Below are 27,220 nucleotides of genomic sequence, written 5' to 3' on the forward strand. Positions count from 1 at the left end.
TGTGCATGATGAAGAGTAAAGGTGACAGGACGCAACGCTGGGGTGAGCCTGTGTCTGAAAGCCTGATCCTGGACATGCGTCCATTCACCAACACCTGCTGGATTCTGTCTGTAAGAAAGTCGAAAAGCAACACTACAAACTGATCTGGTAGCTTAAAACAGGATGCAAGGTGGTCAATTAAAATATGAGGCTGCATGTTATCAAAAGCAGAAGAAAAATCAGCAAATAAAATTCTTGCGTGGGATTTTGGTTTCTCTAGGTGCTTGTACACTTTCTCCAGGTCTAGGATGAAGAGTTTTGCATCATTGACTCCCTCCGTCATCATCATTTTCTGTACAATCTAATGGGATTCTATAATGCCGTATGTATCATATTTGATACATGAACTTCTGAGACCCATTGCATCACTATGATACATAAACTTTGCATAAAACCCTTTTGTATACAATCTGATACTTGTCCTCTGCCCCCTGGTGGAAAGAAAAATGTATTACAAGAATTCTGACATATGTTTTTTCCGAATTCAAAATGGCGGAATTTCATTAGTACCATGCTGATCATGCCAAGATCCAAGACACTGGTCATTTGATGCTTTTAAGGTGAGATTTTCTTTACATATTCATCAATATTTTGACATAAACACTTACTTTGTTCAAATAACTAAGAATTACTTAAAAATTAAAAAAATTGTTTGTAGTAATATCGAGTAGAAAATGTATGTATCAAATTTGATACAGTAGGTATTTATTGGTAAAACCCTCAATCGTCATTGTTATATTTTTTCTGGATGTTATATAGATTATGTCTTTCATAGTCATTCATACAGAATTTTGATGGATCAAATACACATTTTATAAGTTGAGATTACATTTACAATAAATAATTTGACTCTAAACTGATAAATGTCCATGCTATGGCTAATTTGTAGATGGCTAAAAGGAAGTTCTCTACTGAAGATGTCCTGCGCTTCCTTGATGGGAATGTGAGTGAAATAGAGGACCTAATAGAAACAGAGGATGAAGTGGAAGATAAGACTTGGACTCCCGGCAGCTCGAGTAGTAGCAATGAAGGAGGTGAAAATATTGACCAGAGAACTGAAACTGAAGAAGCGGATCCAACAGTGACACAGGCAACAAAGAGGCTTGGAAGAGGCAAAGTAAAACGTAAAGAGAAGAGGAAGAAGACACATACAGCTGAAAGTGATGACAGTACAAGCTCAGAAGTAGAGACTTCAACAGCAACACATACCAAAAGAACAAAGAAATCTGCAAAAAAGAAAAAGAAAAAGAGGGATTACAGATGGAGAAAGGTCGACTTTGAATCACCAGATGTTCAATTTGATGACAGTGCAGATGAAACCATTGAGGAAAGGTCTGAGTTTACACCATATATGTACTTCAAGCAATTCGTTACAAATGAAATGCTCCAACTTGTTGTAGACCAAACAAACCTGTACAGTGTGCAGAAAGATGGAAAGTCAATCAACAAAACTGTCAAAGAAATTGAGCAAGTTCTTGGTATGTACATGCTCATGGGTTTGGTGCAGATGCCCAATGTAAGAGCCTACTGGGAAATGGATACAAGGTACCCTAAAGTTGCAGATGTGATGTCATGGGACCGATTTCAGAAATTGCTAACACTGCTCCACTTTGAAGACAATCTCGGTGTCACTGAAGATGCAATGAAGGACAAAATATGGAAAGTCAGGCCATGGCTTGAAAAGCTTCGACAGCAATGCCTTCAAATACATCCTGAAGAAAATCACGCAGTCGACGAGATTATAGTTCCTTTCAAGGGGAAATCTCAGCTGAAAGTCTACATGCCAGGAAAACCCCACAAATGGGGGTTCAAAATGTGGGGCCGTGCAGGACAAAGTGGATTCCTGTATGACTTTGACATCTGTCAAGGGCCAGCAGATCCAAAAAAGGAAAAGTCTGATGTTGGTGTGAGTGGAGACGTGGTTCTCAAATTGACATCAACCCTTCGCGCTGGAAAGAACTACAAAGTGTTTGCAGACAACTACTTCACTAACTACTTGCGGGAGAGAGAGATTTACTATGTTGGCACCGTCAGAATGAAGAGGGTAAAAAACTGCAAAATGATGGAGGAAAAAGACCTGAAAGCACAGGGAAGAGGGTCCATGGATCACAGAGTGAACCAAAATGGTATGATCATCGTCCGATGGTGTGACAACAAAGCTGTCAACCTGGTGTCCTCTTTTGTCGGAATCACGCCCCAAAGTGAGGTGAAACGCTGGGATCGGAAGACGAAGAATTATCTCATGGTTCCCAGACCAGGCATTGTGGAGACCTACAACCGATTTATGGGTGGTGTGGATCTTCTGGATATGCTTTCTGCCCTGTACAAATACAGCCTGAAATCCCGACAATGGTACTTGCACATTTGGTGGCACAGTGTCACTGTGGCACTGATCAATGCCTGGATCCTGTACCGCAGAGATTTGAAGGCACAAGGGCGGGAAAAAGATGCCATGCCCTTGAGGAGGTTTCAGGCCTCAGTTGGATCTTGCCTGATAAGCGCAGGAAAAGCAAGAGTCAAGCCAGGTAGGCCACTGTCCTCGCCATCCCAGTCCACCATGGAAGAGGCTGGGGGGAAGTGTGCCTCCAGATGTGAGGCAAGATGGAGTCAAGCACTTCCCATCCTGGGCACAGCGACAAAGGTGCAAGCACTGCAGAGATTCTCCACACTTCACTCACATGTTCTGTGAAAAATGCAAAGTCCACCTGTGCCTTAACAAGGACAGAAACTGCTTCTTTGCTTATCATTTGGCAAAGTAAAAGAAGAAGAGATTTTCTATAGTGTGTTTAAACTGCTGTGTTCAGATATGCAGATGTTATAGAAAGACTGATGATTGAAATACTATGGATGTCCAGGACTCTTTAAGTTTGCATAGTTCTTGTTATTGCCAAAATGCCCATATTATCAAATACGATACAAAATTGCCTTAAATGCCTAATGTATCAAATATGATACAAACAAAAAAATGTACTTAGGAATATTTTTTATTTATTTATTTTTTTACATTTTGTTTATGGGCCTAATAAAGACTTAATATTTTAAAAATTAGAATTTTCTGACCATTATTTCTTGGTTCAGGCATTATAGGGTTTTGCAGTTATGTTTAGATGCTGAAGTGTTGTTCCATGTGGACATTAACCACTGGTTCTCACAGCCCACAGGACTGCCAAGCATTGCAAGATCTGAGGAGTCACAAGATAATTAACAAGATAAAACATATATACGTAGTATAGACAGTGTGAATACAGTTTGTATAGGTGTGAATATCAAATACATATAAATACAGTATGTATAGTGTTTTTCATTTAAATATTGAATATTTTCCCTTCCCCCGGCCTGTAAAAATTCTCCAACTGAATCTACAAATGACAAACTACCCTGTGCTTAAATAATTAATTAGGTATCGCCACATCAAGTCCATAATATGTTTATCTTTTATATATATATATATATATAAAACGTTTTTTAGGGGTCACAAGCCCTGGAAACAATGGGAGGCGATTACATTGCGTTGCGTTCAAGGTCTAAACAAACGGATGGTAAACACGTGTTTGATTATACGAAACAGACTGTGAAACTAATTAAGTTAGTTAGTGTCATTTATTGTTAACAGCAACCAAAACACACACGCGTGACATTACGATGATTTTATTCACGGCTGCGACCAAAACCAGCTGATAGTCATGATGAGTTTTATTGTAGACTAACTAGCGGCATGCTGTACTGTCAGGAGCTTACCATCACCATAGGGACGTGAAAGCACCGTGAGCTCGAACCGGAAACTGAATTCTGCAAAACAGGAAGTATATTAAATACATTTCACGGCAGCCTCGGTGGCTCCATTTTCTAGCTAGTTTCATAGCTACTTTCGACAGTTTTTATATTTTCAAGGACGCATTTGTCTATATTTTTATTTTTGTTGAACTGAAACGACACATTTTTCAAGATGGGGGGCGGCGACCTGGTAAGAATTACCTGACGTTATCTCATTTACAAGAAGATATTCTTATGATGTTTAAAGACGGTTTGACCAAACTCCATTCTGAATATGGCTGTTTAAAGGTGTACATTTGTTAATTAAGTCTATACGGCTGTTCCAACATGAGAATATACTTTATACCTATTACTGTTTACAACCCACAGTTCAGTTCATCAATAGTCTCTTTGGTCTTACTGTTATGTTTTAACGTTGGTGACATAACGGCTAAGTTTGCGTTAGTTTGCGATGTAACCCACCGAGGAACGTTACTAAATGTAAGAGACATTTCTTAACAATGAATAAACAATTTCCCTGTCCTAATGTACAGGATGATGTTGTGGATTTCTCTTAGATTCGTGGGATCTCAACAGAATTTATTTGCATGTTACATGTTCATACTCCACATGAGTATTTTTGGTTGCCATGCCATCACTGCTAAAACCACCTCAAATAAAAATAGGATCCTCAAGCTATCCAGAAAATAACTTGGTGTCTTCTACCGTGTCTTCTGCCAGAACTTGAAAAAGAGCTGGCACCCACAGACTATGAAAAACATTGAGCGTGTGTGGAAAGCTGAACAGAAACATGAGGCTGAACGCAAAAAGATTGAGGAGCTCCAGAAAGAACTGAAAGATGAGCGAACCCGAGAAGAAATGACAAGATTTGCGGAGGAAACTGGTGCCATTAAGTGAGTTCTCTGACATCCTGAAAGTTGTTTTGTGGGATAAGATTAAATGGAATTCTCTAACTCACGTTATATCCGTTTTTATGATTACAGAAAGAGGGATGACCGCCTGGACTGGATGTACCAGGGTCCTGCTGGACAGGTGTCCAGAGATGAGTATCTTCTGGGACGTCCCATTGACAAGCAGATCACCGACCAATATGAGGAGCCTGAAAGCGGCCCGTCTGCTGAGACTGGCCTGCTGCCTGGATCCATCTTCAACCCCACCACTCCTGCCTCCAACCTTGACCTGGCTGCCAAAATCAGGGAAGACCCCTTGTTTGAAATCAGGTTAGTGATTCCACTTTTCTCTTGTCACTAGTTCTGAAAAGATGCAAAAACTGTCATGGCTTTTGATTAATGTTTTTTTTGTTTTATTGAAGGAAACGTGAGGAAGAAAAGAAGAGGGAAGTCTTGACTAATCCAGTGAAGATGAAGAAAATTAAAGAAATGGTAGATTTAAAGTTTTGGATTATTTACTATAAAAAAAAAACTCTTACTCTTTACTCTTGTGTGAAATTTGCATGCAGTGACCCTCTTGGCATCTTTCAGTGTTGATTTATTAACACAAATACAAATGCAGTTTTGCTAGAAAGGTATTATTAATTATGGTACTTCGGGTGAAACATTGTTTGATTCTCTCACAGCTGCGCCAGAATCTCGACAAGAAAGACAAGAAGAAGAAGAAGAAGAAGGATAAAAAGAAGAAGGCAGACAAAGAGAGGAGAAAGGAGAAGAAGCATAAGAGACGGAGCTCAAGTTCGAGCTCAAGCGAGGAAGAAGAGAAAAAACACAGGTATGTGTGAAGTGCTTTGAATGAGTGTACAGTCAGTAACAACATTATACCCAGAGCCATGGCAAGAGCGGTTTAGGGTTAACCTTGTCTTTCAGTGGCATTGGTTATACATAATGAGGTGTGAGCTAATTTGAGTTTAAATGTTAACATTTTTATAACCCTACTCACTTATTGTTACTACCTCCACCAAGGAGGTTATGTTTTCTCCCATGTTTGTGCGTTTGTCAACATTTTTGATCATTTCTCAGTATTAATGCATGAATGTTGATTTTAAATGAATCAGATGTATTTAAGTGGCTGACATCTGTGACTGAGTAGTTTGAGGATCCTAGATCTGGTCATCTTAAATTATGGTAAAAATTTAGAGAGATACGGGTATGTTGAGTTTGATATTGGATTAGGTTTGATTGAATTAAAAGCGACTGAGCCTTGGCGGAGGTATGCATCCAACTGAGTAGCTTCCATATAAGCTACCTAATAATGTCAGGCTAACCTTTGTAACACCCTGGTAACATGCACACCCCTAAGTGTGGAGGCTCTCTGGCATTGCTGGTCTCTGATATTAATATAAAAGAGCCACGTTATCTATAATAGGATTTAACTCATCACTGCATAAAGAGGATATTATTCCATTAGTACAATTAAGTTAACTGTTTTAACGAATGTCTCTGCTCATTTTTTAGGTCACATTCCAGAGATGACTCGTCAGCAGACACCAAGTCTCATTCCCATCATCTTCCAGGTTATGGCCTCCTGGTCAGTAAGCGGCTAATTGATATTTTATTATACTACTGTTCTTATGCTCATGCAAACATAGGATCAATTTTACATTTTCAATTACTAATCTTTTACTGGACCAGAGTCCTAACAGTTACGTCTTCCCTCTCAGCTTCCCGCCGGAAGACATCCCCAGTCCTCAGCTCCCTCCAATTACTCAGGACGCCGCGAAAGGAGCCGCTCACGATCGCCTCGCAGGAACAATAAGGAAAGCAGCTCCTACTCTTCCTCCTCACACAGAGTCGACAGGAAGTTCGAGACTAGAGCTCCCAGCCCGCAGAAAGAGCGCTACAACAGAAACAGGCACCACACGTCCAAGTAAGAGTTCACAGGGCTTGAGAAAGTGTAGTGTAAATGATGGCTACGGTCCAAATACTGCGAGTATTCTAATATAGATACTTCTTTGAGAATCTTTACTTGCTTGCTTATAGAAATACACCACTCAGCAACCCATTCCTCCAATAGTGAATCTTAAACTCTCCTGTCATGATGCTCTCATGATATAACCTTTTATCTGTCATCTCTATCATACTTTGCACTAAGTAACTGCTTTGAGCCATTGTTTTCACTGCTGTTTGTGTGGGTGGATTCAAAATGTCTGAATATTTGCCATTGAACAGTTGCTATACACTGGTACAGAATCCTTGTTTGATAAAGCTGTAAACATGTAAAAAGTAACCCTTAAGGATGGAACACAAAATGTAATTACTGACTGTGATACCTGGGTGGAGGTAATCAGAAATGTTTTTTTAAATAGTTAATCTGTTTTTCAGATCTTTCATTGTCTCAATCACCTCCCACACTAAATGGACTTTTGTGTCTGATGCAGGAAGTTATCTGCAGAAGAGCTGGAACGAAAGAGACGGGAGATGATGGACCAGGCCAAGCAGAGGGAGGAGGACAGGGAGAATAATGTGAAGCGGTACAAGAGGCAAGACGAGCAGGAAAAGCAGCGGGAACAAAATGCCAAACATGACCGTCACGCTGGCTTCATTCAGTAAGTTTTAGAGCAACATGGCCACGGAGATGATCAGAGCGCATGACGTTTATGGACACATCTCCTCTCTGTTTTTAATGCACAAATTATATCCTTTCGTTGAGTCTGCATTTTTAACCTTTCTTGCATTGTTGATGTTGAGCTCCATTAACATTCACCTTTTCTTCTTGTAGTAACATGAAGCTGGAGAGTGCTTCCAGCTCTTCTTTAGAGGACCGGGTCAAGAGGAATATCCATTCCATTCAGAGGACACCAGCCTCCCTGGATAACTTCATGAAAAGATGAAGTCAACTTATTTATCATACTGATAGACAATGATACTAGAAAGCTAGCTGAGAGTATGCCAGCCTCTCCTTGATCTGTCTCTTTAATGTACTGAGGCAGGTGTGTATGTATTCATGCATTAAGTCTGAATGGTGTCGTGGGAGTCTATCATGAGTGCAAACAGGGACATGGCTACATGGCTTCACACACACACACACACACACACAATTTATGTTTCAGAAGACAGAAGAAGGCCTGCCATGACTGGTCTGTTACCGTTGCCCCCAGTGCCCCTTTTCGAACTCATGTGATCTGAACTTTGTACAGTGTACAGTTTATTGTTTCACACTATGCTAGCACATGCTTTTATCTCAGAAGCTTTGTAATATACAGTGTGTTTGTTAGTGTGCACATGTGAGTACCAACTGGAATAAATCCATATTTCCAGAAGTCCATTTGTTTTTTCTTTAAAACGTTAAGTCATGAACTTGTAGATAATTACATCAAGACCCATCTTATCAATAACCATATTATCAATAACCACACTAAAGAACTTACCTGTGTTGATTTCAGTGCCAAAGCTGACAGAACAGAGCTGAACTGTCTATTTTGAGCGCAAGAGCTTTTTTTTTTTATTATCAGCAATGTACTGTTTAATAAAAACCTCAAGTGTAATGCTAATGACTTGAGGCAATTCATTGACAATATATTTATGGGTCAGAATTTCTTAAAATCAATGTTTGAGCTTCAATTAAGTTTGTTGCTACAGCTGAGCAAAAATAATTGTTTTTTGTTTTTTTTTAAACCTATGATTGAAGCGATAAAGTGTAGTGTTGTATACGCGCAGATACCCAGACCTGAATTTGAGACTGAAAGCCAGATTCAGGAGCAAATTTAAGAGAAATCTCCCGGTTTTAATTTCGCTTTAACACGCGTCTAACAAACTATGCAAACACCACTAACTGCTGCCCATGTTGTCCAATGACAGTAGCGCTTTCCACCGAGTGCCGTTCATTCAGCCAATCACCTTTGCAGCAATGACGTCGTAGTAGAATTCATGCTACTCTGATCTGTGTGTCTCTAAATCGTGTAGTCACTCTGGGAAGCTACCAGTCATTCAGCATAGCTAGGTAGCTCGCTCACAAGTTATAGCAGCTAGGAATATACTACAACGCCGCCACCATGGTAAGATTATTACACATTAGATACGTTGCGAATGTTGTGTTGGGTACAGTGATTTAAAATTTAAAACAAAGGCTAACAGTGGCAAAAGCTTGGCTAAGCTAATGTAGTAAGTTAGCTCTTAGACATCTCTAGCTAACTCACTCATGTTAGCTAATACTCTGGAGGCGGATTCAAAAACTGCCTTTACACGATATCAATATATAGAACTTAATATTTTAAGTGTTGTCTCAGCTAACGATGCGGAACACTATATATTACAATGGAAGTCGGCAGTACCCGGTAAAGTTAAATACTTAGCAGACTCATGCTAGCTGCACATGAGCTAACGTTGCATCTTGTACAAAATGGGTTCCTTTCCTGAATTCACTTCCATGACATGTTGTTGTATCCGGGGTTATTTAAACTGTTATAGATTAGTTTGTGCTAACATCAGCTGAAATGGTCAAAGTCAGCTTTGACAACTGAAGCTTCAACATTTAGCATAGAGAATGTAGGGCTAACGTCACTGTTAGCAGCCGATAAACTAATGCTAACGTTACAATGTTGACAGCTGAGTTATGATGTTTTTACCCTAATATCATTGCATTGAGAAATGTATCAGACATGTTTGAATATTTTTGTATTCCATTAATAAACTTTGTTTCTAATGTGCTTCTCTTAGTTCTCGCTTAAGTTATTTTCAGATACTTCTCAGTATGTATACATCCACTTTAGAAACGACCCTGCTTAATTAAAAGGAAACATGTTTTTTTTTTCCTTTAAACTTATTATATGATAAATATTAATGTATCAGTCATATTACTCTATGTTCAGGGCAAACATTGCTTATCATTTGTATGTCATGCACAGATTGACTGTATTTGTACATGCAGCACAGTCCCGTGGTTGAGGCTCTTAGTTTTGTCTTTAAAGGGTTCTTTAAGTTAGTTATTCCGCTTCCTGCTTCGTGTCAAGGCTGGAACTTACATTTATTATTATCATGTAAAGATAAAGATTCATATAAAAGTCTCTCATAGAGCTGAAACTGACACATTTGAAATACTGTTTGAATGACCTGATTGTGTTGCTGATACAATTTCTGTCCTTTGACCACTAATTGGATCTTATAAATCTGTCCTCTCTGATTGACCTTATGCTATCTCTCTTCTTCTTCATCGCAGTCTATTATGTCTTATAATGGCGGGGCCGTCATGGCCATGCGGGGGAAGAACTGTGTGGCGATAGCAGCAGACCGTAGATTTGGAATTCAGGCTCAGATGGTCACCACAGACTTCCAGAAGATCTTCCCCATGGGAGAGAGGCTGTACATTGGGCTGGCTGGACTTGCCACTGATGTTCAGACAGTGTAAGTGTGTCTAACCTCTGTGTCGTTCTCTGTCTCAGATTGAAAAAGCTGTTCTTTCACGGGGGAATGAGAACAGGTTTTTATTCATCACTATCGCAAACTATGTAGGGGAAACTGTGTATTAGGAATAAGTTATATTGCCTTCTCTGTGAATTTGATTTTGAAAGGTATCTTCAAATATAAAATAGTGAGTAGTCCTGAGACATTAGGATTTAGGACACAGAATAAAAACACTGGTGCTAACTGCTCTTTGCCTTGTGTGTAGATCTCAGAGGCTTAAATTCAGACTGAACCTGTATGAGCTGAAGGAGGGTCGCCAGATCAAGCCCAAGACTTTCATGAGCATGGTGTCCAACCTGTTGTATGAAAGGAGGTGAGTGAACTGAAGTTAATTTAGATGCATTTCAGTGTGAAGGACTCAAAATCTACAGGCAGATGAAATACTGTAAGCATAAATATTTACATTGAAGGTAAAGATCTGGTCGATATGTGATCCCCCTCATTAGGTTTGGGCCATACTACATCGAGCCTGTGATTGCTGGGCTGGATCCCAAAACCTTTGAGCCATTCATTTGCTCCTTGGATTTGATTGGCTGTCCCATGGTGACAGAAGACTTTGTCGTGAGCGGCACCTGTTCAGAGCAGATGTACGGCATGTGTGAATCTTTGTGGGAGCCAGACATGGTAAGTAGTGTGTGAAGTTTGAAGTTGTTCTTGCACCTGTAAAGTGGTTCCTGGACACTGAATGACAGTTACAACTAGTTTACGAACAAGCAAATTAGTATTCCACTGATTGCTTAAATATGAAATATGATGTCTTGAGAATGCTACATGATAATGAAGGAACCATTACTAAACTATTTACTCTCGTGGTAAATTGGTTAGAACTATCTTCAGGGCAGAGATTTACAAGATAAGAAAAAGATCTTCAAGTTTTAACACCATGTTAAACTTGCTGTTGAGCTGTGCAAGACAAAAATTCAAAAATTCATGACCTTTTTTATTTGTGATCGGGCAGGAACCAGAGGATCTGTTCGAGACCATCTCCCAAGCGATGCTGAATGCAGTTGACAGAGATGCAGTGTCTGGTATGGGAGTCGTCGTACATGTCATGTAAGTACACTGATAATAAAGTATAGTATGCAAATGTTAGGTTGAATAACAGGTTCACAGTAATTGACAACCTGCTCTTCCCTCTGGCAGTGAGAAAGACAAGATCACCACACGAACCCTGAAGGCCAGGATGGACTAGAGCTTCTGTTTCTCCCTTTACATTTTGTATACAAATAATAAACAATGCTTGTACTTTCTTTTTTTCTTATTGATATTGCAATAAATGAATGCTTAAACAACAAACTTGACTGATGGTGTTGTTTGAGGAACTTGTTGCATTGCCATCACTTTTAAGACCTTGTTACACATTGTGTGATCGTAATTCAGTGGCCTGCACCAAATCAGTATGTCATAGAAAAATGCAGGGGGAGTAGAGACACCAGCAGGATTGGCTGATCTAAAAAGTTGGCATGAGGAGCAAAGAGGGATTATAGAATTTGTACTACTTTACAAGCCTTTCACACTGAAAGTAGCAGCAGACTGACACATTGCAAAATCTTGAAAAATCCAACTATTTTCTTTGTTTCCATTTTAATTTTGCTTCTTAAAATGTATTTTGTCCACACCCTGACTCATGGTAAATCTGCAAAGTCCATAATAGCTTTCTCACAGATGTGTTCTGTAAGTCTGTATTTCTTCAGACTTCGCCTGAGGGAAAACCCCACAGTTGCAACATTATGGACAAGGATGCCAGGGTGACTAGGGATGCTAAAATTGTTGGCAGTAGAGCTGTAGAGCTGGTATTGCTCTGTGGTAGAAAACAGAAATAATCTAAATCACTTTATATCATCTGACAGTGTGTCCTGTACAGTTTCTCTACTTAAATTAAACACCAAAAAAGTTAAACCCTTTTGAAATGTTATTGACCCTTCCCCCTGAAACCTGTGATATGTTAGTGTTGTCCTCGTCCTATTAATGTCAAAATGCCCTCGCAGACTCTCTCACTCTAAGACTTACTAGTTTGATCAGCTAAATCTGTGAAGGTTCAGGGCTTAAAGCCTTAAGGGAAACATTAGGATTGGGCCCTCTAATCTAATGTGCTGTAATGACCTTTTAACTCTTGCTTTAATGTACAACAAACTTAAGTGATTGTAAAAGTGTTGATTTAATACTGATGCCTTCATATAACCTATACAAGCAAACAGGACCAGATGTCGGTGAGATGATTGGCTAGTTGTACGGAGGTATAATGGTTGTTTTTAATGCCTGTCACTGGGTCAGGTCGTACAAGTCATGAAATGGAAACTATTTTTTATGGCAGAGTGTAGAGGATGAATTAAGGAGTCCCTCAGTGCCCTGTTGGACGGAACTACACCAAAGATTACTTTGTTTCACCACTGTCACCTTTTGTCAAAAGAATCTACAACAAATGCAAGTTCCTTTTAGTAGCTTTAATGAGATGTCTTTAAAAAGCCCTACTCTAAGTCCACCTTGTAGCATTCTTGCAGCACACACTCAAGTCATCCTGTACCATCTAACCACACCACCAAGTTGAGACAAAGGGTCATTCTTTTAATCAGATCTTGCCAAACTATGGTTGGATATACTCCACATTAAACCTAACCAGATGACGGATGCAGTAGTCTGCAAGTTGACGCAGGTCTTAGTAGCCTATGACAGACATGTAATAAACATTATCTGTGCTCATGCTTTTGTTTTTCAGATCTAGGAAAACAATAAAAATGTAAGTACATACAGAAGAAAAACAGTCTCTCAAGGACATACTCATGAGCAGCCCATTAGATTAGCCTTGTGCTTCATATGGTTGGCATTTGAGGGGCAGTTACTCTACAAATAAGTAAAGCCAAACAACAAAAACAAGATAAAACTCCCTTTAATATGCAATGAATCATTTTCAAGTAACTTTTTTTCTAATGTCTGTTGGTAACAAAACAATACTGTATACAAACACAAAATTGCTACATTAATGTAAACAAGATATAAAAATGATCCTTATGGTAATAAACAAGTATTTGCTGCAGAATTCCCCTTTTTATGTGAATTTTTTTTTCTTAGACCAACCTCCACCAAGCTCACGGTTAAAATGTCAAAATATTCAAAAACAATATGGCAACGTAACATTCAAACACCAAGTTTTTTTTTTCTCTCTTTTTTGTCGTTTTAGTCGTAACACTCAGATGCGAAGTTCAGTGGTTTGATGTTTCAACTTACTGGTGGAGTCTCATGTACACATCAGCCATGCATTTTTGATATTGCATTCATTTACTTAATACACCATTATATAGTAATGTGTTTGTTCCCTGTCATTCCAATTTGTCAGCAGTACTTTTCATTTTTCTGTTGTTACTGAGAGAGAAGCTGGATGGTGACTGTCAAAGAGTTTGTCATGCAATCTGACCATTCAGCATCTGTGTGAGTTGTTTACATCTGTGTGCGTGTGTGTGTTTGTGTCTAATAGAAATAATAAGAACAACGACATGAACAGAAATTTAAGAGACTGTACTAACAGACTGTTAATTGCTGAAGCTGACACACTTGTTCAAGGCATTAGTGAGACAGTTTCCGTGCTGGCGTGAGTAGTAACAAGGTGGCTGAGGAGGACTGGGAGGCAGAAACATTTTTAAAAAAAGAACAGGGAGATTGTCGGGATCTTGTTCCGAATTCAGTAAGGGGTTTCACGAGTTTTCCTTGCATTGGATGATGGAGCCAAGGAGGCGGCGGTGGCGGCGACTGTTGTGTGTTTGTGCGGGACAGTGTAACAGGCTTGGTGTATCCTTCCTGCTGGACTGGTCTCCGGCTGTAGGAGGATACTGGTAGGTTTTTTAAGGGGGTAGAGAGGTGGGGGGGGGTTGACCTACACTGAAGTGGGGGAGAAGAGAAATAAGTTTGTGGCATTTGACAGATCTATGACAGGAAGTGACTGGCTGGACTGGGAGATGAGTCTATGATAAGATGTTGGACATGAACTCGTAGAAGCGTTTGGAGTACTGCTCCGGGTTCACCGTTGAGATCTCGGCTCCCGCCTGAGATACATACACACACACAAAAAAAAAGAGGCAGAAAATTAGACAAAAAAAAAAAAAAAAACATGCACAGCATCACTTCTGAAGTTCATTATTTTTACATGCAGTGAAATCCCCTTCCAGGAGACCTGGGATCTGATGCACAGCCACGAATTTGCATTTGCTGTGTTTCATTTGGGTGAGAAAACCAGCCAATCTCCACTTGTTTCATAGGCTGGACACTAATGTTAAGCATTTGTGCTTGATAAATTATGATTAATTAATTGCAAAAGATGCAATGACTGATCTTCTGACAATCAACTAGTGACTTAGTCAGTGTTTCCCACAGACTGGAGAGCAAGAAGTGGTGGTCGCTTTCGCCAGCCATCTTGCACCAAATATCAAGCTTCCACATTGTTACTTTAACGGAAAGGAAATGCAGCTGAATGCATATAATGCATTTTAATGTAGTGTCAAAAAAAGAAAAAAAAAAGATTCTGTAGCACATTGCCATGAATTAGTCAATGTGTGGGAAAAACTGCTGGTGTACTGTTTTGGGAATTGTACTAACTGTACAAAATGACTGTTGGCACCTAAAAGTGTTCCATAATAAATACATAAGGCAGATGGTATGAAATAAGTAACACCCTCATTATAAAGGGCATTATTGTCTCATCATTCAGCCAATCACAGGCTCCTAGTCTCTATCAACAAGCTCCACAAACACATTTTAGCTGGCTAAATCCAGTTAGCTTCTGTTAACACTGTAATAACACACTATTGTTATTCTCCAGTCTGCTGCTGTAAATAAACAAACATGTACATTACAATAATCAATAAGTTGGTGTACTAACTAACTGGATCTAGCTAGCTAGATGACCCTTTCGCATGGAGGCTGAGTGCATATGTGATTGGCTGAAAGGGAAGGGGGCGGGCACTAGTGAAAACTTACCGTCATCGTACCGTCATCTAAAGTGACTTTGAAACGGAATTTTTAATCCAATACGGGAAAAAAAATGATGAAAAAACCTTATATGTTACTAAAGTTTAAGTTTTAATAATTCACTATGTGTTCATATGTTTATTTGTTTAATGTCATTTTATTTATTTAATACTGCCAATTTAGCGCCTTTCGAATCTTCTGCACTCGGCCACAGACGGATGGATTATGATGTGGTCATGTCACTCACCCCGTGTTTCACAGTTTTGGCAGCATGTGCAGCTTTTTTCTTAGCGTCATAGTGCGTGAGGATGTCGATGATAGCCATGAAGTATACCTCCTTCTTCACAGCACCTGGCATAAGAAACACATCACAAGGCTTTACTTGCACCTGAAAATAAATGATAAAAGCTGCTGCAGCTTCCGTCTTCTCTGTGGGACACTTATTTCTACCACTGTTGTATGACAACTGCAGCCTTGACCATTTCACTCCTCAGTTTTGAGTGCTCTTAACTTGGCTGATAAAGAAGTTAATTGAGGGTAAATGTAAAACTAAACACATTAAAAAATCAAGGCTATGTGTTCCATTTCTTATAGTTTTTCTTCTTCTTCCTCAACCAGACAAGTGGTCATCTAATTAGCTGCCAACACTAAATTTAAAGCTACAGCTACATCAAAGCCGACCCTCACTGTCGTGGCTCTTGATTGCGTAAACGTCCACAGAGGGGTCAAACTCCCCAGGGCCGAAGAATCCTCCACAGTTGAGAGGGTTTCCAGGGCTGTCGGGTGGCGTGCCAAAGGAGCCGGTGAGCACGCCTCCGCCCATTCCATCGTTCTCGTACTCCTCCTCCTCTCCCACGGCATCCACGTCCATCTCCTCCTGTTCCGCCCGCTCCACATCATGGATGCCCACCAGGAGACTGTAGTCCATGATCTTGAGGGTGGCCAAGAACTGACACAAACGTACACAAAAAAAAACAGGACAATGCAATGCCTCATTGTCACATCTGCACAGTTGTATGTCTCAGTTATGATACGGTTCACATTAACATCACAGCAGTCTGAATACGTTTGGCATTTTACTCATGAGAAAAGGTCCTTCAGAGTAAACATTTTCAATGATCACTTTGAACTTTGAACAACATGGTACTGATCATAACAGAAAAAAAACAGAACACTATAAATTATGATAACAGTCATCTAGACTGTAAAAACATGATGTTTGCAAACTAGATGGATACCTTAAGTTAATTTATTTTTAATCAAATAAAACAGTGTATTGGAATTACATTACAATGTCCCAGTATTAATGATAACCACGATAATCAAAAAATAAAATATTGTTATGATAACAATAGTGACATTGTATTGATGGCAGATGTTAGCCACTGGTTGCCTTCTTACAATTCAATAAATATAACTGTATTTTTTGTGTGCTTCTGTACAGTTACAGACTCACTCTTCACCTCCACATCTTTCTATAAATATCGTAATAACATCATTAATGAGAATTCTTTTGGCCACAAAAAATGTAGTAGTGAAGTGAAATTTTGATACTGTGAAAGTCCTAGTAACCTCAGTTCGGTTTCACTTAAAGACAAAGAACCACACTGTCATTTGTACAAAATGTTTCAATACTTGCAACCTTACAATACCTGACATCGAGATAATATGATGATAAAATATCATTGTGGTGTTAAAAGAATATAATGGATAAGGATAAGAATGTTTTTTGAAATACTTTACCTAAATAAAATATATTAACATTCATATATTCAATATAAGATGATACAGTAATTGAAATTATGTTACACATAAGAAGTGAAGAAAACCAATGTCAGCTTTTGGTATTTGACATTTTCCAGCACTCCACTCCACACTCCAGCATTTCAAGTCATTCTTTAGTATCACAAAGATTAATGCAGTTTGATAGCGAAACTAATGACATAAGAGACTACAGTTATTTCAAATCTAAGTTGAGTAAAAGCAATTTATAAGATGGTGAGTTTTAACATGTTAAAGTCATTATGTAATTTTTCTCACTCTAGGTTATTGGACTATGTGGGCTACCTATGCAAAAAGAACAATCACATATTTTGTGTGTACAATGAAGGAGAGCCAGATAATCCCTGCAGTTTAAATCACAGCACACAGCCAAGCTATGAACACTTTGAAGCTCATCAATTCTACAGCAAACTAGTTGGAAAACTGGAAATGCGTTTTACCTCTACATCCCGTTTTAGCTTCTCCAGAAAGTACTTCTTGTTGTCATCTCCTATCTGTAGTTTATGGCCTTCATTCAGGAAGTCGTTGTCTTTAAAAGTGGGGAGTTCTTTAGCCTGAAGAGGGGGAAAATATGGCGGTGTTAAAAAGCAGCAGGTATGTTGGTTTTCTGGGTTTAACATCATACTTTAGTTTATTAAATATTTTCTTTGATTGTGAGGAGGATAGAAGGTCACAGGGCCATAAGTGCATCGTGGTGTTGTATTTCACAAAAATGCACAGTCAGATTAAGACAAATTCATAGATAATTATGAAATCAATGGTCCATCAATGAGAGAAAATCATATTCCAACAACTCACAGTGAATCATTTTACACTGACATTTGTCAGTACAGCACACGCTCACACACAAAACAAATACAACAGAGTACACAGCAACAGCATGAGGCCAGCATGAGGTATTACTAGAATACATCTGCTTACTTAGAACTACTTAATTTAGCTGTCATTTGACAAGTTTGCCTCTGGGGGTGAGCTGAGGGCCTTTATTTTTATCCCATCACAGCAGCAGCCGTCACTGCACAGAAATAAGACGCACCTTTTCCTTGTCGCTGGCTTCCCTTGAGACCGTAGAACCCTTAAAACCAGGAAAAGAAGAGTAAAAATAGAATGAATTGAAAGCAGCTCAAGGTACATCAGAGGCATTGTGAGCATATTACTCACTATCTTAGACAGGGTCTTTTTAAAATGTCAATATTGAAAAGGTACTGTTGTTTTCTTCAAATAATACTTGGCAGGAGAAGAGGTTGAAGCTATTGAGGGTTTTTTTGTGTGCACTGTGTTCACATCTATTGGTAAGTAAACTGTGTACCATAATATTAAACACAAACTCATATTCTTTGTTGATGAGCAAGATTTGTAATCATCATTACAGTTTACAATTGATTGATGTAAATCATAGTACAGTAGAAATAATCATTCACTCCATTTATCTAAAGCAACCCAGATGTCAAAGTGTTGGGATGAATAAATCATAATACATAATAAAATTATTATCATATAATTGAATAAACAGAATTTTATTTTTGTCTTCCTTGGATGGGAAACCTTTAACATGTAAAACATTGCTTCAAATGAATCCAAGTGTCCCTGAATAAAGAACATTTCAGGGGTGTCATGATTCTACAATTCTACAACTATCATTTCATATTTTCAAATTCCTCCTCAAATGGCTTGACTTTATGGCTGGCTTTATGCAGGTTATGGTTGGGCAAGTTCAAAAATATTTACCATAAATAAAGTTTCCAGAGTTCACCAAAAAAAATCTTCAGGGATTCAACAATAAAAGGTAGAAATCAATCAATAACGCATAATCAATAAACCCAACATCTCCAACTCTGTCTGAGTTACCTTGGGTCAACTCAGTTGATCGTCTTAGTGGACTCTTACTGTTTGGAAGTGTAGCTGCAAGCTTTGGTAAGCTAGCTGTGTCATCTATGAAGTGTTTTTTTGCCTTTAGACACATGCAAGTAGGCAGAGGTTGAAAGAAATACATAGTGGGAAAATTGCTACACGTTGGTGTTGTAGTACACCAACATATCATACCTTCAGGTCATATTTGCGGTGTACAGTGAGGCGATGGCTGAATACATTCCGGGTCACCACCATGTATGTCTCTACCCCGTCCACTGTTAGCCTGTACATGCCCAGGAACTGTGGGAGCAGCGTGTTGCCATGACACTCAACTATAAACTGGAGACAATCAGGGGAGGAGAGCACAGTGTGTTAAAGGGAAGTGTGGGAGTGAGGAATTAAATATACAGTATGAAAACTGATTAAAACTGGACACAGCACTGCTCCACAGTTATATCATTACCACAGTGCTGCATCATTTACAGGCATGCATGATGTTAGATTGAATGCTTGGCCAAATTACAGATATCAAAGTACCTAGTTAAAATCACTCAGGTTTTTGATTCCGTCTGTCTGTATGTGCAGTGTGGTGTGTGGTGGTACGAGGAGCCTCTACCTGGTGATATTTCTTTAGGATGTTATGCATCTCAGCGATGTCCTCACTGGACACAGTTTTGATTACAAAGCGGTGATCATAGCTGGACAGAAAGCGGTTGCCAAAGCGACCCTGGGAGTCGCTGTTGAGTGGGGCACTCCTCGTCAGAGAGTTCTGCCAAAGAAGAACAAAAACACAAGACATTTAGGTTCCTCTTTTGCCTTAAAACAACTTCAATTTAATCCATCAAAGTTTGTATCTTGTAAGCAGATGTAACTCACCTGGTAGTCCTGGTCATCAATGCAGAACCTCTCCCTCAGGTTTCTGAACACCATGGGACAGTACTCTTTAAACTTAAAGCGACTAGGCAGGTTTTCTCTGGCAAGAAACAGGCACAGTCAACATCAGCACAACAAACAGGAGCTCAGAAGCTCATTAGTGAAAGTGAGCTGTTTGCTGATTGTCAGATTTTTTTCTACAACTGCGTGGCTCCTGCACTGGAGCTGCCAATGATTAGACTATAAATAAAATTAACTGACAACTATTGATCGGTTCATCTTTTCAGTCATTTTTGCAGCAAAAACGTCAAACATTCGCTGGTTTCAGCCTCTCAAATGTAAGAACTTGCTGCTTTTATTTATGACAGTAAATGTGTTTTGGACTGTTGACTGGGCAGAAGAAGCAAGCTCCTGCACATAGAACCCAGGAAATTGTGATTGTGAAAATTCTTCACAATTTTAACTAAATGATGAATTATTAACTGGCGAAAATAATCAGCAGAATAATCAGCCCTATCCTGCACAAAAAATATAACACAAAGTTGACATTTACAGCACTGAGCTACCTTCCAAATGCAAGTGTTCTTCTGTGGATTCTGAACATAACTTTAAATGCTGCAGGTTTGCTGGATGAGAACATTTTGAAGTGCAGAGAGAAAACCAAGCAACTTTAACAAAAGCTCATTCAAATTTCTCACAGCAAACAAAACAGGTTTTATGACATGTGAATGAAAGCATTGAAATCATTTTTCATTCACTACTAAAGATATGTATACATTGCAATGGTAAATACATACTTTAATACATACTTCATTTAGTACATCCTGTATTTCATTTGGCAGTGACCACATGGAATCTATTTTGTTCTTAAGTTTTGAACACTTACAAAATATGAAAAATAGCTCAGATATCACATGCTACGAAATTTGATTTGCTTTAAAAAAATCAGAGTCAGTACGGTTATACTAGTTCAGTTAAATTTCTCTGCAGTTGCATCACTTACAGAAACTACAATATTATTAAATATGTCAAAGAGAGCATTCGCCTAAATCATGACAACACACAGATACAATGCACTTCAGACTTACTTAAGAGTCTATGTGCTGTTTATTCAGTGTTCACAATATTCTGTCCACTCGGGTCCTCAGGACTTAAGTTTCATATTTGTCTGTTTGTTGTGGATGAACACATGAGTAGCCTTAAAGGCTTCAATAAAACAGCACACTGCTTCTGCCCTGCACTGTTACTTTGCCATGAGGATGATGCGTATTGCAAAGCTGGTCAGTTCAGTACTCAGCTGAGCTTTGACATCATTAGGCTATTCAGAGAAAGGCTGCTTCTGTAATGTGATGAGATGAGTGCAAAGCATTTTTAAAAAGGCACAATCCCTCATTCTACTTATTACAGATATATTCATATACTACCGATGAGCGTTTTAATAAAGATGGAAAGTCAGTCAGTCATTCTGGAGAGGCAGCAGGTGGAGGTGGGTTTACCCTTTTTTAATTACACGTGGATTACAGATACAGTGTGTTTAACAGACTGTCCTGCTGACAGCGCATAAGCTGTGATGTACCTACTTGTTAAATAGGTGGTTGTCCACTTTGATCTTACTGTAGGCTTTAAAGTCATCTGGCATCAGCATTACTGGTACAGGCACATTACTTAACTCGTTAACCTGAAGGAGAGAAGTGAGACAGAAAGTGACGAATCAGACAAAAGACAAAAGTCAAGAGAAATGGGTTACCTACACAATAATATACTTTATAACTACTCCAGAATATCAGAAACCAAAGCAGCATTATTGACTTTTGCAGTTTTACCGAGGGCAGTTTGAAATTATGCTAAAACAGACTCCTACGCAAAGTACTCTACTGTGTGCAGTTCCAGTAAAACAAATCAAGATGTGTTATAACCATCAAATTATGATAGAAAAAAATATGTGTATGCATCTAATCAATAGAGCAGAGCTGTGAATACATGTAACACACCTCAGTGTCAAAAAAGACACTCCCAAAACATTGTGCCAAATCTCTGCATGTGTTTACCAGCACTTATCATTAAGTCCCAAGACCAAAGAACAGGCTGACCGCTTTTCTTGCTGCTGCTGTTGCTGCTAAGCCCCCTGACTCTGATCTTATCTGCTGAAACACATCCAGAGCAAAAGCTCACACTGATGGACTTCAAACAAACCTCCCTGTAGACTGAGAGAACAGCCATACAAGTGAAACTGGGGGGAAAGGTTAGTTTGGATCTTCTCAATTTGAGAGTCAGCCAGATTACTTTGTTACTTGAAACAACACACGCACACTTCTTAAACAGCCAACATTAATTATGATCTGCTCCCAATATTTTCCCTGTACAATTATTATATAAATTACAACACAACAATCTTATTCATAGTCTAAGAGAATACAAATCTATCAAAACAGTTTTTGTTGTTTGTACATTTGGAGTGTAACCTTTGAATAAAGTTTACAAAAAGGAAAGTCAAGTCTAGTAGCTTCCTGGTATCTCTTAATGTTTCCCAACTTCATGAACTTGCTTTAGTGCAGTTACAGTAAATGTAAGTGTGGTAGGACTATGGGAGGAATAAAACATAGTATTTTTAAAATAATGATGTTTGTAAAATAATGCCAAATTTAGAGCCCGATTGATAATCTGTCAGCTGATATCATCAGCCGATACTGGCCTATGGGCCCAGAAACACTATTGGCTAGATGACTGATTGTGAATGTCAGAGCTGTGAGTGAGCACCCCTAGTTGTTGTGGCATGCTGGACCATTGGAACTAGTGCAAAGTCAGTGGCTTTTGGGCCAACTGATTGTTGAATCGATGGCAGAGCCTGTCAGTTAAGATAAATCACTCTGATTGGTTGTTAAGCTAAGCAAATCAGCACACAAGAAGAGAAATGGAAAAAGAAAGTGAATGACCCTGAGTCTGTAATATCATTAAGCCCGGCTTCTCCTTATTTTTCATCTCCGCATCTCTGCCAGGGGCAAGTGCAACTTTGTTTTCTAATCAGACTTAAGCTGCTGTATTAACAAGAGCGGTGTCAAAAACACAGCTACATCGTAGCAACAGTTTATATGCCTGCAGCACAGATTCTTGCCGCTCCCTTTCTTAAATGACGGATACAGACTCCCATCAGTTGGTGGTATGGAGAGTTATTTTCTCTCATGCATATGCAGCAGGTACAAGCTAGTAGTCTTTGGAGTGTGTTCAAGTCAAACTATTTGGCCAAGACACAAGTGTTGTGTGGCTACTCAACAGTCAGGTGTCATCACTGTGGTTTCTTTGATGGGTGTTTGTTGTGTCTGGGCCCCATTGTGGATATACTGATACCAATGTAAATGCTGTTTGATATGCGCTGAACTTTTCTTTTTTTTTTAATGTATTAAATGTCTTATAATTTAATTTGTAATTGTTAAATAAATATAACTATAAATATTGGTATTGGTACCTACCTCAAAAATAAAGTATAGGTTGGACTAGCTGAATGGGTCCACTGACAGAACAGTGCAGTAACGTTCAAACTTTCTTAACTTGTTGCACTGGAGGAACAGATTCCACTCGGGCCCTTTTGTGCTGACTTAACTTTTAAAAAATTGGAGGGATTAACAACATCACACAGGTGGTGTAGAACATCATCTCAACACTGAGTGACACCATGTTGAACTGAAGTTCTCCAGCAGCATCGCAGTTAGGGTGACATTAAAAATGCATAAAACCTCTGCTGTAGGAGAGGAACTTTGATGAGTAGTCTGTTTGATGCCTTGAATTGGCTTCCCACCCACACCTCAAATCACCAGGCCTGTGTGTGTGCTGCACCCACACACCCACTATCAAAGTTCACCCACTGAATACTGGAGATGCTGCAGTGATAACCATATCATTAACTACCTCCTTAATTCCTTGGCTGTGTGCGTTTTGTCTCTTTTTTTCCTTCTTTTGCTAGTGTTTGTGTTTTTCATGTTAAGTAAGCAATCAGAGTGTCTGATGCTGACACACACATGCATTTTCACCGTCAAACTGTTGCATTTGCTGTGGCTGTCAGTAGTTTTTACAGTGTGAGTTACTACCAATAACTGACTTAATTAATGCCTGACAGAAGAGCAAGATTGTCATTTGATCACAACAGTGCTGATCAGATAGAGGTGCACTTCAGCTGATGAGGGAACCAAACAGAAAGGATACATCTGACTGTGCCAGTGAACTCACACTGCAGATAACAGGTGCACTTTCATTCAAATCGAATCAAAAAAGTTTTTTTTTCTGTTACTCTTGAGAGCCAGCTTTTCAAGCACCAATCAGAACTGTGCAGAAGTGGGTGTCAGGCAAAACAGTCAGTAGGTGTATATAGCACATTAGGCAAGACCAAACTGCTGGTGCAAATCCACTCCATCCATCACTGTGGCCAATCTGCCATTCACTGTGCTTTACATTGCTGGAGGCAGCAGCCTCGCCAAAAGTGAATGTGATATATTTTTCTGCTCTATTTATAGGGGAAATGATGTGATGGAATAACCTGCTGCAACGGGATGCCGGCACCGAGCACTGTGGCAGCAAATACACTCTAAAAGCTGGTTTATTTAAACAATAGACGGGCTCCTGTCTGCAGCTGCGGGGCTGAAAATCTGTGTAACCTGCTGCCTGTCACACCCCTCCCACTCCATGCCTGCACTACAGCCGCAGATCACGACTTGGCTCCAAAACATTTCACCACCCATGATTTATGACGACAGACTGTTAACGCTGTGCTTTGAGTAAAAAAAGCGCTGCCTGCCGCGGACATGCCTATTTTGTGACAATTATTCCTCGGCTGCAGAGTTAAACAGGGACACTTTACTGCAAAACGCACGCTTCAGGCACAGCGGCTAGCTTACCAAGGAAGCAGCGGTTCGCTACAAACTGAATGAAAACGACCAGGTCAGCACAGAGTCAGCCAGCAGATTTCCGTCCATGCAAACTGATTCCAGTTCTTGGCGAATGTCCATTAAATAGTCTAATTTCATAGCCGACTGTAAGCATCAAAGGTGGCTTGACAGATGAGGGCAGCTGGCTAACAGGCTAGCAGGCTAGCTAAATCAAAACAGCAGCATAAACAAAGTACTCACGAGCGACAGCAAGACATTTAACGCGTACTTACCGTATGGTTGACTCCCCACATTAAAACGCTGAGAATGGGCTCACTTGCGCGGAATAATTTCACTTTCTGTCCTATAAAATGCTTCTTTTTCGTCTTGGTTTTGCTAGCGCTTACAGGCGCTGCGCTGGTGCAGTTGGATGACATGTCTCAGGCTGGGAATTCGGGGAACGCAAGACGGCACTCGCTGTCGCTCAGAGCCTCTACACACAACAACAAAATCGGAAAGTTAAGAGCGTTTAAAAATCTATAAGTGCATCGTGCTCGTCGTCCAACTCGGAGTGAGTCTCTGGGAAGGATAACTGTCTTGTTGGGAGTCAGCGGTAGAGCATTTTGCGCCGTCACCACCCTTCCTCCTCCCGAGCAGGCCGCGGTGGAGTCCAGAGAGCAGCTAGCCGGCCATCAGGCTACAGCGCAGCCTCTCCCTTTGCAAAAAAATAAATAAAATAAAAGCCTGGAGCAGTATGCAGTCGCCGGACAGCTCCTCTGGTCTCCCTTTAACCCCTGCAACCCAACACTGACGTGAAGCTGTTTTACTTGTAAGTGAGTAATCCCATCATGATGCGCCTGAGATTGTTGTCATCACCACCAACAAGCGCTGCATTCGGGGTCTCCTCAAGATGGCGTCTGTGTTACACGGTTACACTACACAGTCAACAGCGCCCCCAGCAGGCCACCGGCAGAACTGCAGGGGTTCCCACAATTTGCCTTGGAGCAGGTAACCCACAGGACAAGTGGGGCAGATGGACTGTAGTCAGGACTGATGAATGAAACACACAGACCAAGACAGCCCCTCTGTTAGATGTTTGAAAAGACATTGGAGTTTTCATATTTTATGTTTTACTCAACTGTATTTTCTCTGAGAAAATTACCAACATGAAACCTTCATGTTGTTATTCATGTTTAATGCTTTGTTAAAAGTCTCATACACACCACCAGGGATACACCTCAAAAAGGAAACAAACAAAAAAAAACCCACACCAGTGAATATGATGATGCCCAAATTTAAGTAATGTAGATAGTTCTGGTTGTAAACCGCTTTTTGGTCATAATAGGTGACTTGACAGATCCAACTATGGCAATAACTAGAGGCTGACAGGTGAGGTGTGAGTGCATACAAATCTATGCACCGATGGACACCTCACAATGCTGTCACAGACAAAATGTGACCCTGTCTATAGAATTTACATTGGCTTTAACCAGCACTCTGTTTGATAGGAGGTCTAAATGAATTAAAACACTGTGGAAATCAAGTTGCAGTTTCACTTACAGATAAATGAGAAACATTAATATAATATGAAAGAGAACCTATTTAATAAACAAAGACAAAGGTGTTTCAGGTAACAGCTAACACACAGTTGCTTATGAATCACATCATGGTACGTGTATTTTAGAGCTGAACCCAAGGTTGGGATGTTGCACCCTCTGCTGCTCTGTCTCCAGTGAGTCCCCCAGGCTTTATGGGAATGAATAATTCAATTACTTAATTATTACCCTGTAAACACTGGATCAATGGAACAAAATTCCTTATAATTAAATTATTTTCTCTACATGTTCTAATTAGAAAACTATTTTTCTGGTATACTACCATAATCACCATTACCCTGCTGGCACTCTGTTTGCCCTGTCAGATGTCCAGTTAGTCAAATGTCTGTTAGTCGTATGCAGTATGTTTACATCAGTCATGGTTTGGAGGGTGATTTTGCAGAATCTCTGTCTGGTACCTCAAGGAACTGCTGACTCTTTACGAATACATTTACAGTGTAGTTACATCTTTTTACAGGGGTTTATGTTTTCATCTCTTTCTTCTGTCTGTCCTCCTGTTTTTACTGTTTTATAGTGTAGTTTGATTAGTTTTTGCAGTCTTGTATGTCTGTCAATATACTTTTATATTATATATTGACATATATGTATGATATATAAATAATTTATATATTCTATAGACATATGTATATATTATATATGTATATAGAATTTATATATCTATATAAATACATATATACATACATATATTATGATACATACATACATTTATATATACCTATATGTCTATATATAATTTAGATGTCTATGTATATTTTTACAGTCAGACAAGACTGCAAAAACTAATCACTGATAATATCTATCTATCTATCTATCTATCTGAAATATAAAATCATTAAATTGAAAACGGAACAAATCACAAATCTAGCAAATATCCATTTAACTTCCACAGCCTTTGTGGGCCAGCCCTCGGCCTGGGCCCTGGGACATGAGACTGTCGGTAATGCAGACAAAATCATTTCCATCAGTCCGACACACGGGGCGTGGCAGATCAGATCTACCATCTACCTTAACACTTATAATAAATGGATAAACAGAGAAGAGTTTTAAGAGCAGTGCTGTGTGGCCCGTGCAGTGAGTGTGTGTGTGTGTGTGTGTGCAGAGAGTGGTCGGGCCTGCA

General features: G+C 39.5%; 4 protein-coding genes across 5 annotated transcripts; 3 read left to right on the top strand and 1 right to left on the bottom strand.

The window, feature by feature from the left end:
* Positions 1-536: 536 nt before the first annotated feature.
* Positions 537-3,043, top strand: LOC119024683 (piggyBac transposable element-derived protein 3-like). Its single transcript, XM_037107674.1, has 2 exons — positions 537-599; positions 929-3,043. The coding sequence occupies exon 2, from the start codon at positions 929-931 to the stop codon at positions 2,726-2,728; it is 1,800 nt and encodes a 599-aa protein (XP_036963569.1). The 5' UTR covers positions 537-599; the 3' UTR covers positions 2,729-3,043.
* A 770-nt stretch (positions 3,044-3,813) lies between these two features.
* cwc25 (CWC25 spliceosome associated protein homolog) lies at positions 3,814-8,038 on the top strand. The gene is made up of 9 exons (XM_037096785.1): positions 3,814-4,003; positions 4,534-4,706; positions 4,797-5,033; positions 5,126-5,195; positions 5,390-5,538; positions 6,222-6,294; positions 6,428-6,633; positions 7,145-7,312; positions 7,486-8,038. Exons 1-9 carry the CDS (start codon positions 3,986-3,988, stop codon positions 7,595-7,597), a joined length of 1,206 nt encoding a protein of 401 aa, XP_036952680.1. The 5' UTR covers positions 3,814-3,985; the 3' UTR covers positions 7,598-8,038.
* A 567-nt stretch (positions 8,039-8,605) lies between these two features.
* psmb3 (proteasome 20S subunit beta 3) lies at positions 8,606-11,462 on the top strand. Its single transcript, XM_037096796.1, has 6 exons — positions 8,606-8,761; positions 9,922-10,106; positions 10,372-10,479; positions 10,613-10,790; positions 11,125-11,219; positions 11,310-11,462. Exons 1-6 carry the CDS (start codon positions 8,759-8,761, stop codon positions 11,356-11,358), a joined length of 618 nt encoding a protein of 205 aa, XP_036952691.1. The 5' UTR covers positions 8,606-8,758; the 3' UTR covers positions 11,359-11,462.
* Positions 11,463-13,035: 1,573 nt separating this feature from the next.
* On the bottom strand, positions 13,036-25,414 carry LOC119018792 (phosphatidylinositol 5-phosphate 4-kinase type-2 beta). 2 transcript variants are annotated; one of them, XM_037096763.1, is made up of 10 exons: positions 24,781-25,414; positions 21,212-21,309; positions 19,635-19,731; positions 19,375-19,527; positions 18,951-19,097; positions 17,944-17,982; positions 17,348-17,461; positions 15,807-16,074; positions 15,373-15,476; positions 13,036-14,203 (listed from the first exon to the last, which is right to left on the bottom strand). In XM_037096763.1, exons 1-10 carry the CDS (start codon positions 24,922-24,924, stop codon positions 14,123-14,125), a joined length of 1,245 nt encoding a protein of 414 aa, XP_036952658.1. In that variant the 5' UTR covers positions 24,925-25,414; the 3' UTR covers positions 13,036-14,122. The 2 variants fall into 2 exon arrangements, with proteins under 2 accessions (XP_036952658.1, XP_036952667.1); XM_037096772.1 differs by having other exon boundaries at positions 15,813-16,074; positions 24,781-25,410.
* Between the last annotated feature and the right edge of the window lie 1,806 nt (positions 25,415-27,220).

This window comes from Acanthopagrus latus, chromosome 1 (assembly GCF_904848185.1).
Source record: "Acanthopagrus latus isolate v.2019 chromosome 1, fAcaLat1.1, whole genome shotgun sequence".
In the NCBI taxonomy this organism is placed as follows: Eukaryota; Metazoa; Chordata; class Actinopteri; order Spariformes; family Sparidae; genus Acanthopagrus; species Acanthopagrus latus.

What these genes read in the sequence shown, in the direction of transcription:
- LOC119024683 (XM_037107674.1), top strand. Translation starts at nt 929, where the DNA reads ATGGCTAAAAGGAAGTTCTCTACTGAAGATGTCCTGCGCTTCCTTGAT.
- cwc25 (XM_037096785.1), top strand. An exon ending in GACCCCTTGTTTGAAATCAG is followed by an intron (nt 5,034 to 5,125) that starts GTTAGTGATTCC and finishes GTTTTATTGAAG; the next exon opens with GAAACGTGAGGAAGAAAAGA. An exon ending in GAAGAAGAGAAAAAACACAG is followed by an intron (nt 5,539 to 6,221) that starts GTATGTGTGAAG and finishes CTCATTTTTTAG; the next exon opens with GTCACATTCCAGAGATGACT.
- psmb3 (XM_037096796.1), top strand. An exon ending in CTTTGTGGGAGCCAGACATG is followed by an intron (nt 10,791 to 11,124) that starts GTAAGTAGTGTG and finishes GTGATCGGGCAG; the next exon opens with GAACCAGAGGATCTGTTCGA. An exon ending in GGAGTCGTCGTACATGTCAT is followed by an intron (nt 11,220 to 11,309) that starts GTAAGTACACTG and finishes TCCCTCTGGCAG; the next exon opens with TGAGAAAGACAAGATCACCA.
- LOC119018792 (XM_037096763.1), bottom strand. Translation starts at nt 24,924, where the DNA reads ATGTCATCCAACTGCACCAGCGCAGCGCCTGTAAGCGCTAGCAAAACC. An exon ending in TGTGGGGAGTCAACCATACG is followed by an intron (nt 21,310 to 24,780) that starts GTAAGTACGCGT and finishes TCTCTCCTTCAG; the next exon opens with GTTAACGAGTTAAGTAATGT. An exon ending in AGCTAAAACGGGATGTAGAG is followed by an intron (nt 16,075 to 17,347) that starts GTAAAACGCATT and finishes CGTTTGTGTCAG; the next exon opens with TTCTTGGCCACCCTCAAGAT.